The sequence below is a fragment of the Pangasianodon hypophthalmus genome, chromosome 17 (genome assembly GCF_027358585.1).
Source record: "Pangasianodon hypophthalmus isolate fPanHyp1 chromosome 17, fPanHyp1.pri, whole genome shotgun sequence".
Taxonomy (NCBI): domain Eukaryota; kingdom Metazoa; phylum Chordata; class Actinopteri; order Siluriformes; family Pangasiidae; genus Pangasianodon; species Pangasianodon hypophthalmus.
In genome coordinates this window covers 7,521,211-7,532,997 of record NC_069726.1, presented here as the reverse complement: position 1 = coordinate 7,532,997, position 11,787 = coordinate 7,521,211, and the positions used below count along the sequence as shown (strand labels likewise).

General features: G+C 37.5%; 1 protein-coding gene across 1 annotated transcript; it reads right to left on the bottom strand.

Moving 5' to 3' along the window:
- Positions 1-8,125: 8,125 nt before the first annotated feature.
- il1b (interleukin 1, beta) lies at positions 8,126-11,411 on the bottom strand. Its single transcript, XM_034312378.2, has 7 exons — positions 11,304-11,411; positions 11,146-11,179; positions 10,502-10,580; positions 10,213-10,393; positions 9,938-10,105; positions 9,281-9,420; positions 8,126-8,712 (listed from the first exon to the last, which is right to left on the bottom strand). Exons 2-7 carry the CDS (start codon positions 11,175-11,177, stop codon positions 8,470-8,472), a joined length of 843 nt encoding a protein of 280 aa, XP_034168269.2. The 5' UTR covers positions 11,178-11,179; positions 11,304-11,411; the 3' UTR covers positions 8,126-8,469.
- Positions 11,412-11,787: the final 376 nt, after the last annotated feature.

Genomic DNA, 11,787 nt, shown 5'->3' with positions numbered 1-11,787 from the left:
GAGTGGTGAAATGAATAACACTGATTATATTGTTACAATGGCACCTGTCAAGGGATTGGATATACAGGCAGATATACAGATGTTGTATTAGGCAGCAAGTGAACAGTGAGTTCTCGAAGTTGATGTGCTGGAAGCAGGAAAAATGGGCAAGCGTAAGGATCTGAGTGACTTTGACAAGGGCCAAATTATGATGGCTAGATGACTGGGTCAGAGCATCTCCAAAACGGCAAAACTTGTGGGGTGTTCCCAGTATGCAGTGGTTAGTACCTACCAAAAGTTTTCCAAGGAAGGACAACCGGTGAACCGGTGGAAGGGTCAAGGGCGCCCAAGGCTCATTGACACATATGGGGAGTGAAGGCTAGCCCGTCTGATCTGATCCCACAGAAGAGCTGCTGTAGCGCAAGTTGCTGAAAAAGCTAATGATGGCTATGATAGAAAGATATCAGAGCACACAGTGCATTGCAGCTTGCTGCGTATGGGGCTGCGTAGCTGCAGACCAGTCAGAGTGCCCATGCAGACCCCTGTACGCTGCCGAAAGTGCCTACAATGCGCACGTGAGCATCAGAACTGGACCATGGAGCAATGGAAGAAACTGGCCTGGTCTGATGAATCACGTTTTCTTTTACATCATGTGGACAGCTGGGTGCATGTGTTTCACTTACCTGGGGAAGAGATGGCACCAGGATGCAGTATGGGAAGAAGGCAAGCCGGAGGTGGCAGTATGGTGCTCTGGGCAATGTTCTGCTGGGAAACCTTGGTTCCTGGCATTCATGTGGATGTTGCTTTGACATGGCAACCTACCTAAAATTGTTGCAGACCAAGTACACATCTTCATATTCCCTAATGGCAGTGGTGTTGACTTGGCCTCCAAATTCCCCAGATCTTAATCTGATTGAGCAACTGTGGGATGTGCTGGACAAACAAGTCCAATCCATGGAGGCCCCAGCTTGCAACTTACAGGATTTAAAGGATCTGCTGCTAATGTCTTGGTGCCAGATACCACAGCACACCTTCAGAGGTGCTGTGGAGTCCATGCCTTGACGAGTCAGAGCTGTTTGTATGTATAAAATAATCAGTGTTCACATAGTGAGACCTTCATCATAAGAATGAGGATTTTGCATGCATTTGACATCATCCTTACTTTTTCTGAGACCTTAGCACCTTATATGTGACCGAGGTGCCATGGACTAAATATTTAACTTTCCTGCTTAGCACTTTGAGAGGTGGGCTTCACGGCTACACGATACAGAACATGACAAAAGATATTATTTTATTACTGAGTCTAGTACATATTATTCAATCTGGAATCACTTTGGGAATATTTCATTTTAAATAAAGTTTGCATATTAGGAATTTTAAATAGATATGTCCTATCAGAAACCTAATGAGTATTTGATAACTATGAGGAAAAACAATCACAACTGCAATCACACACTGCAGTATGAATGTCCTGCCAGTTGATGATCAGGTGGAACACTTTAGTACACTACTGAGAACATTATAACGGCGTAGCACTAAAACCATTATTATTATTATTATTATTATTATTATTATTATTATTATTATTATATAAAAAATACATAGTAAAAAAGTTCTACTATTTTATTTAGGATATTCTACAAGGGACTGTAGTTCCCATAAAGGATGTCGAAAGTGAAGTGTCCGGTGACATAATTGCACATTGCGCAGCCATTCATCTGCTCACACGTGGGAATTGTGAGTGTGTGTGTGTGTGTAAAAATATATATGAAAATGACTTACTGTATGCATGTATATTTGAACTTTTGACTTTTCAGATTGTCTGTTTGAATATTTTGACATCTTACTGACCAGATTTGTTTTGAATTAGATATTCCCTTTAGGAGGAGTGTTAAAAAGTTTGGTTTATAACCCTCACTTCCTGTTGCCAGCTAGAGATGCTATGAAAAAGAATTACTATTACTATTACTATTACTATTGGGCCACATTACGTGGACTGGAAATATGCCACACTTCCTGATTGCATGATGTGACATATTAATTAATACCCTCACCATGACAATATCATTTAAGATATAAAAAAATTCCTTCACAATTTATCATCATAGATATACTGACATTATGGTGAGCAAATCTGGATTAAATATAATGAATCAAATAAGAGAAGTGTAAAAAAAAGTTTGGACTCATTTCCTGTTGCCAGTTGGTGGCAATGAATCACTGTTGGCAAGTGTTTGTGACAATGCACTATCATTGAACAGAAATGCTTAAGAAATGGAAAGTTACATAAAAGAGGAAATTGAATGGCACTCCTATACACATAGGTTCAAGGCCATAATATTTGAGAAAATCCTGAAAATCCATGATGTTGTACAAATTCACTGCCCTCATTTATGGAAAGTTTTGTATGTCTTAGAAAGTAACAAACCAAAGCTGAGAGGCTACAACATTCCGCTCTTGAATTAAACATAACTTCTAATTAAAGAGTGACATTATGGAAGAAAACTGCAATAAGTATTTTTTGTTACCCTCTTGGGGAAAAAAGATAAAACTGAGTACCATCCAGAATTCTTCAGTTATCCGTCTGGGGAAACCCTTCAATATCAGAGATATGTCTAATTTTATCAACTACAGGTTTTCAAACCAACCAAGCAAGAGCCACGATTACTTGCGATTAAACTGGTTCCTGATGGATTCAAAACCTGCAAAACCTGCCACACCAACCCTTTATGGATAAGCTTGGACACCCATGATTTATAGGGTTCTAATGTTGAATGTTCTAAAGGTGAACCCCTATCTTTCCAGATAGAAATCTTTTAAAAAGCTCAAAAACCCTGAAAGGGTTCATTTTTTTCTAAGAATGTATGTTGGTTGGGTGATGGTTCATTACTACCTCATTGCATTACCTTCATTAAAGTCTACTTAAAACTCTTATAGGTACACTATTTGGCCGAAAGTTTGTGGACACCTGACTATCATATTCATTTGCATTTTGAACATCTCATTTCAGATTTAGTCCCCCTTTGCTGTTGTAATAACCTCCACTCTTCTGGGAAGGCTTTCCACTAGATTTTGGAACATGGCTGTGGGGATTTGTCCATTCAGCCACAAGAGCATTAGTGAGGTCAATCACTGAGCGTCAGCGTTCCAATTCATCCCAAAGGTGATCAGTGGGGTTGAGATCAGGGCTCTGTGCAGGCCACTTGAGTTGAGTCCACACCAACTTTGGTAAGCCATGTCTTCATGGAGCTTGGTTTGTGCCCAGGGGCGTCATGCTGGAACATGTTTGGGCCTCTTAGTTCCAGTGAAGGTAAAATTGTAATGCTACAGCATACAGAGACATCCTATATAATTGTGTGCTTCCAACTTTTCAGGAACAGTTTCGGGAAGACCCACTTAAGGGTGTTATGGTCAGGTGTCCACAAACTTTTGGCCATATAGTGTACATTGACATGTATTTATAAAATAGTCAGTGTTCACATAGTGGGACCTTCATCATAAGAATGAGGATTTTGCATGCTTTTGACATCGTCCTTACTTTTTCTGAGACCTTAGAGGTGGACTTCACCAGAACTCATAGTAAAAATTGCTTTTCAGGTGCAGAACATGACAAAATTTATTATTACTGAGTCTAGGTCATATTATTCAATTTGGAATCACTTGGGGAATATTTCATCTTAAATAAAGTTTGCAAGTATGTGCCAATACTTTTGGAGGGGTGATCTTGACCCTTCTGCTAACTATTTTAAATGTTTCTTTCTTAGAGGAGGTTACTTTACTGCTTAGAGAATTAATGTGAGGACCACAAACCCAAGGGTTATACAGCATTCAACACAAAATCAGGACAGAATATGACTGTCACCTTCGCCACTGGCTTGCTCATTAGGGATAAATTTAAAATTTAAATTTTCTGTAAAGCTGCTTTGTGACAAAGGCAGTTTTTATTATTTTTCTAAAATCTTTCTAAAACTGTGTTACTTGAGCTCCTGAGTAAATATGTTGTGTGAACGTCATACTTAATATGTGGAATCCAGTAAATTATTTGGTGGGAATGGGCAGAATCCAAGTGACTTCAGTATCCCCACACAGATAGGAATATCTGACCGTTTGACCTTGAACATCTGGTCCCTATGAGGAAAAGTGCTCTTTTACAAAAAATGAAGCTTTTATTTAAAAAACTAAAAGAGCAAAAATGTTTTATTCTGGTTGCTGAGGTTAAGGTTAGGTTTAGGTGTAGGCGTAGCATTAATTAGCTTCATTAATAATTATGTCCTCATAAGAAAAGTCAGATAAGTGTGTGTGTGTGTGTGTGTGTGTGTGTGTGTGTGTGTGTGAGCACGTGTGCTAGTTAGTGGTTTCTGGAAGCAAAAATAGAGGCTCACATAAGTCACGTACAACATGTATTAAAAAACCTATCATGTAACACTTGAGTTCATGACATGCTGAACTCTGCATCGTTTATTGTGTGCAACACATCTCCAGTGATTAAGTTCAAAATAAAATTTTCAATTGTTTCAATAAATACTGAAACTTCTTAAAACATTTATTGTTTATGTCATACAAGCATATTAACACCCCCCTTATAATCTTAGCAGAGCAAACTTATAGCAGAGCATAATCCATCTATTTAAAGAGAAGAGAAACCACTACATACACAGAATTATATGTATGACATCCTGGGAAAAAACGTTCACCATGCATGGTGAAATTTTGACATTTTCATGCAGTTATAAAGATTACAGAATCTGAAAAAACAGGAAGTGAAGAAAGGTTTGTACTACACTATATGTCCAAAGTATTGGACACCTGACCATCACACCCATATGTTGGCCTTCCCCAAACTGTTGTATATATCAACCAGACATAAAATTCTAGCATTTGAAATTCTGATCAAAAGTGAAAACAAAGGAAATCCCTTCAAAGATTTCATTTCTGTCCCATCACCTGAGGTAAAAGTCACTCGCCGCATTTAAGCATGAGCCATTTCACTCGACATATCTCTGTCCACGCGAACATCTTTGGAGAAATGATCACTAATTAATTCAGTGAACTCTCTTCTATAGTCTAAGGTTCTTTTTATTAATGTATTTTTATTAGGTCATTTAAATATTTTCACAAGAACTTTGCAGTCGTCTGTACAGAGTGTCTAAGCACTCTTCTCTGTTTTGATAATGTAATAGTGCAGGAGCATTGCGGATGGCCGATATCTGTTTGCAGACTGAATTGATTAGGCTTATGACTGTTTCTTTATGACATAATTATCTAAAAACTTGATCAAATTGTAAGAAAAGCGCATTTAACTAGCAAGGTTTTAGACATCTTTTGGCAGACTGACTCTCTCTATCACTGAAACAGGCTATTTACATGGCATAGACAGACAGCATGAAAAAGTTAGAATGTAGCCTAAATAAAAAAAAAACTTTCCACATTGTTTTGGTAAGATATACGGTACTGTGCAAATTTCTTAAGCACAATGCAAAGAAATGCTGTAGAGCAAAGATGCCTTCAGAAATAATAAAATTAAATGTTTCTACATTTAAAAAAATACTATAAAGAGCAATAAACAGGAACAAATGAAACAAAGTCAGTATTTGGTGTAATGACCCTTTGCTTTAAAAAAAAAAAATAGTAGTCTCAGGTACAATTAGTGCAGTTTTATAAGGAAATGAGTTCTTCTGGGGACTTTGTGGCACTTGCTTCTTATTTTTGCAGCAAAACCCAGCAGCCTTCATTATGTTTTTTTGTGTGTGTGAAACGTGGTCTCTTTCTTAATATGCTGCTTTCTTTACTGACATACAAACATTTTCTCTATAACATTCAATTTTGTGCTGGAAAACTAAAGTTTCTGAAATGTTTAACTCGATAATGCAGAAGTCATAAAATAAAATTCTATAACAAAGTTTGTACTAAAAAAACAGGGTGCCTAAGACCTTTGCACAGTACTGTATTTAAGTTTTCTTAAAGTAGAGAGATCAAAGTATATTGCTGGTAAAAAAATAAATAAATAAATAAAATAAAATAATAATAATAATAATAATAATAATAATAATAATAATAATTTTGACATTTTGCTCATTTTCAAGAATTCAGTCATAACGTCCTATTGGGGTTTCTTGATCGCTTCACATATTAATTCTTTTTATTAAAATTTTATCTAGATTCTAGAAGACAATTAAGCTTGTTTTGAAGTTATTGAGCTGTAGATTAGGAAAAAAATATCGTCCTAAAAGACATCGTGACTGACATCATTCCAACCCAAACCATTTCTACCAATAGATTATAAAGGTGGTGGTGTAGATGTTAATATGCTTGTATGACATAAACAATAAAATTTTTAAGAAGTTTTTATTGAAACAATTGAAAATTCTGTCAGGTAAAATGGCAGGCATAGGGCATACACTGCCAGTTAAAAGTTTTTAACTTTCTTGCTCTCTGTGAAGGAGGGATGGCCTTCCTCTCTCACCTATCAATCACAGCAACATTTGCAAATCATCAACATCTATTAGCTCATGTACAGTGAGTAAAGTAGTTATGTTCTTCCTATGATGTTGGACGTGCGGTGGTGGATGTGTGTTAGACTTCTCCCTCCTCCATTGGTTGATAGTGAGTAGGAATTAGATAAATAATTGTTTTTGAGAAAATCTCAAAACAAAAATTTTTTTAAACTATAGTTTTTTTCCCCCCATTTTCTCCCAAAATTGGTCACCTGCCAATTCCAATCCACCAACCAGCTCTTCCCTGTCATACGACAGCTACCATCCTGGGAGGGTAAAGGCTAACACATGCTTCATCAGAGACAAGTGAAGCCAGCCAACCTCATCTTTTCATGCTGTGTCACAAGGCAGAGTAACAATCAGAAGAATGTGCCATCTGTCCTCTTCTGTATACATGAATTTACAGATGCCCACAATTGGCTAGTGTCAGCTCTCTTGGACTCCAGGCCATAAACGGCTGTGGCATCAACACTGTCGGATTCAAACTCATGATCTCCCAGTGATAGGGCAAACACTTTTGGTGCCATTTGGGAGCTATACTATAACTATAAACCATAATTTCTCATTTTTTATTAAACAAGAAACTATTTTGAAAAAAAAAAAAAAACTAATACAAGAAAGTATAACGTCATGGCCAGGGTTTGAATTCCCAGGCAGGAAACTAACCTAGCTACTGGGAGTATACTCTCTGTGCTGCTCCCGAGCCTGGATAAAATGCGAGTGTTGTGCCAGAAAGGGCTTCCAATGAAAAACCTGTGCCAAATCAAACATGCGGACCAATGATCTGCTGTGGCAACCCCCAATGGGAGCAGCCGAAACAACAACAACAACATATTGGAGAGAATCTATAGTGAAAACAGTCTTAATCACTCTAATTAGACTTTTGTATCACACAATACTTGTACTTTTGTTACAACAGATACTAACAGTCTGGGGCTTTTTTCCTACAGTTTAGATGGTTTACTCTCCAAGCGCATCTGCGTTAATTAAAGCATTTGTTTAGAGCACCATTAGAATCTGAGTCACAAGAAACTGCAGGTGTTCAAACACTTGCCTGGCCCTGTAGATTATAGAGATACACCATCATGTTGTTAAAAAATAATCATAATATCATAGACCCAGAGGGATCCACTGATCTCACATTGAAAGCCACAGACCTAAACAGTATGTCTAGTCTATGTTCTGTTACACCTTCACTTGGTGATAATAATCAGATTTAATTTGCATTGTTTTGCCAATTTCTGCCATTTAGTTTATAATAATGCAACATCTGTTGATCTGTATAGCTAGTGTGTACATGTACTAATTTTATTGGTGGACTGCACTTGTTTTTATTTAAACAGTAGCTTGGCACATTGGTTTTCCTTAAAATACTTTTACTGTTTTCACCTTATATGATTTTTGGCATCATCTGCCAAGATACACCATGGAACTGGTGGCACAATATTTCATCCAACTATCTCTGTACATTGATGGGATGACAACTTCAACCAGATTAGTTATGTGACAATGCAATTGCTTTTCTTTTCAGTCACGAAATGTCTGAGATTTATCTGCAAATCAGTTCAAAGTCAGCTAAGAGCATCCACGCCTTGAGCCTAAATTACAATAAGGTTTCTCATCTTTATGCAAATCCTACACAATGCCACACATTTGACAAAAATGCATTTTATTAGGCTTTTATGTAACAATAAATTAGAGTTATGAAAGCAATACAATCTTTGTAATAAATAAGTTAAATAAAATTCAATTAAAACCTAATTCATCCAGTAATTATCGTGAAAGCACAAACAAGCACAGAGTGGTCAGGTAACTCAAAAATATAAATGTTTTAAATAAAAATACATAATTATGAACTCATGTTGTGATTATTGTAAAACCACAAACAAGCAGAGAACAGTCAGGTATCTCCAGCTGAGATAGACTTAAACATAAAATGAGCCTCCAGATTTACACTTGTACCTAGTACATACTTTCTGGAAGCTGGTTTTCTGAATCAGATCTCATTCTGAGAGACTACGGTCTCATCATGAAGCGTGAACAGCTGCTGGGGACTGGGTTGCTGCTGACACATTTGCACTGGCTTAAAGTCATCCTTTGAGGTGGTGATGAACCAGCCTGGGTATTTGACTGACTCAAAGGTGTTAAGGGAGTCACCAGGACCGTTTCTGAAGAAAAGGAAGCGCTCCATGCCATCATTCTCCTTGATGGCCTTCAGGCTCTCTTTGTCTTTTACCTCCTACAAAAGAATTAATCCATTACTTCTATAATAACCATTATAAGTTAGCCTTCTCTAATTTTGACTTCATCAGACATTGTGATTGACTGCTGTATAAAAAGTTTTACTTAAGAAGGTTGTATTGTTGTATTAATTTCCACTGATATTAAATTTACAAATAAGGTTAAAGACTTCTTAAACTAGGTAAAGTGTCTTTCACACAAACCTATGTGCATGTTTTAGATTAATAACTTAAAACATTAATAAAACCTCGACAGCACCTCTACTCTTTCTCTAGCCGCTATAACTACACTTTACCACGAAATACAGTCAAATGATTTTTTTGCATTAATCCATGTGAATGTCATGCTTGAAACATCCTTTTATGAAATATTTACATTTTAGTTGCATCGCAAGACATTCATTCAACCCTGTAACTGAACACATTCACTTCTATTAAAAATTTGTTATGTTCCGTAAGGCGTATTTTCAACAGAATCTGTTTTGATTGTATTCTTTCTTGTTTGTGTGCCAAGTGAATAACTCTATATGATCCAGTGGGTTTTGTCAGATGGTTATGTTCACATACCTCTATGCCTAGAAAAGGAGTTCCATTCGCCATTGTGCATGAGAGAAAGAGGTTGCTCTTCACAATCCCCAAACAGACAGGCTGGCCTCTTGTGTTTTCTGTGCAGTTTGGTGGCGTGTAGGCTGAGAGGTTGAACCATGCTGTCAAAAAAAAATAATTCACTTTGTTTAAATGTCAATACAGCTTAGAGGTTTTTACAATAGACAAGAAAGCCAGAAGGAAGCAGCAGCAAGAAAGAATTAAACTGAAAAGGTATGAAGGTTGAGAAGTGAGAGTGACAAGTCAGGACTTATAAGGTGAACCAAAGCTCTGGATGGTGCCATAGAGTGAAGTTATAGGCAGATGAATAGAAGATGGAGAGAAGACAGAAGAAATGGCAGGAATTATGAAGAGAGGCAGATTACGAAGGGGCATGTGAGAAAACACAGCATCGTAAAGCAACAGTAGTGGTAGAATAGCGATTAAGGTTGTAAGCTAATGACTGGAAGATTGTAAATTCAAATCCCAGCATTGACAAAGAGCCCAGTTTGGCACCTGAACAAGGTCTTTATCCATCTGCTATGCTATATGCTTTGACTGAATTTTGCCTCAGACTTTGGAAGCAAATCAATTCCTGTAAACTGTTAGTAGTGATGGTGGTTTGTATTGGAAGTTTACCTTTATTCTCCTCATTTCCTCCCTTCAGAGTAATGGCCAGCAGAATAGGAGGCTTTTCTCTCCGCACCAAGGCCCTTTTAGACTTGTCACATATAGTGCACTGCACAACCTTGTCCTGCCTGCTGTAACTCTTGGATTCACTGCACTTCAAATCAATCACTATGCTCTCTGTGTGAGGAAGATGGGAGTGTGTCAGTTCTCATGGAATCAGTTACATCTCACACCAGAGCAAAGTAAGAATATATACATATAGATTAAGATATAATGAACCGCACCTTCAATCACATTCTCCATGATGATATTGAAGAGCTCCTGGTCAGTGAACTCCGTGGACTTAATGTTTTGAGTGTGCTTCAGCCTCTGCAGAGCGATTACAACGTTAGCAACGCGGCGCATGCTAAAAGGCTCCTTGGTGACCTCGATACGGAGTCCTTTGTGCAGGTCACATCTGCCACTCTGTAACACACCAGAGTCCACAGTGAGCTCAGGTTTTGATATAGTGAAAAGAAACATGAGCTGTGTTGAGGTGAGGTGAGGCTTTACAAATCTGTATCCATGACTTACCATGGCCAAAGGATCAGAGCAGTCCAGCTCGTCAAAATCCATGTCGTCTGAATCAAATCCACAGTCACTGTCGAAGTAGCTGTTAAAAGGGAACGAATTCATGAATGAGTGTGTTTATTTCTTGACTTAGCATATGAACAATTCTCTAATTCTCTCTAATCCCTAATCTCTAACTGTATTGCTTGCTACACAGGAATAAAAATAATATGGAATAATAATAATAATAATAATAATAATAGGTGTTGTGCTACAGAACAGCAGCAAAGACATCATGCTTCAAAAACATCCTGATAAGACATGGTCAATTTAGAACAGTCTTTAGCTACCAGCATCAGACCAGAAGCCTTTCCAATCTCATCAGCAGAAGTGAATGTGTTTTACAACAACTTGTCTAGCTGGAAAATGTCAAAACGTGCAAAACGCTTAAACTACTCATCCAGGGAGCTTTATCATTCAGAGGAGTGGCAAAGTTTATTTGCCTTGACTTTCTACTCCTGGACATTCAAAATGACCTGGGTGACTGAACACCTTCACAGACTGGGACTTAGTATTAATATCAGATTCCACAAATACTAATGTCACAAGACATTACCCTCATGACCGTATTAGGTTATTTAATTCATTGCTTCCAAGACAAGACTTACCTTTTCAGTGTTAACAAATCGTTGTCAGCCATTTCTAAAAAATAAATAAATAAAGTTAGAAGTTACTTTTAATTTTAATCAATCAATCAATCAGTCAGACATTCATCCTGCAGACTTCAGATTTTCTACACATGCGTATAAATCCACAGAATACGTACCAGTGGTTAATGAGCTCGGATTAGAAAGTGCGAACTGAAGTTGTCTTGTGAGACTCTCTGTGTTGCAGTTGAGCTGCTTTGTGTCATGCAATCCTGTGTCTGTGCTGCTGTTTTTATACGCTGTGGCTGGGGAATTCTCGCGCTCGTCACCTGGGCATGTTCAGGGCAGGATTTCCGTGAACACTTCGGGGAATATTTACAACATCAAATCAACTTTTAAATTAAGTTTCATAAATATCTAACCATAAATGACAGTGTTAGCTAGCTAATGCATTCTTCATGCCCAAAAACGTCTGCTCTTCATCTTCTCTTCAAATTGATTGACAAGTCCTTAAAATCTCTTAAAATGAAAGTGAGAAGAAGAGGAACATCCAAGCACAAAAGAGAACAAAAGTTGGCAAAATTTTTTGTTTGAAGCAACTTTCTAATGAAAGTACGAAGCCAGCATTCTTAAAAAAAAAGACATCTGAAAACAAAACGAGAA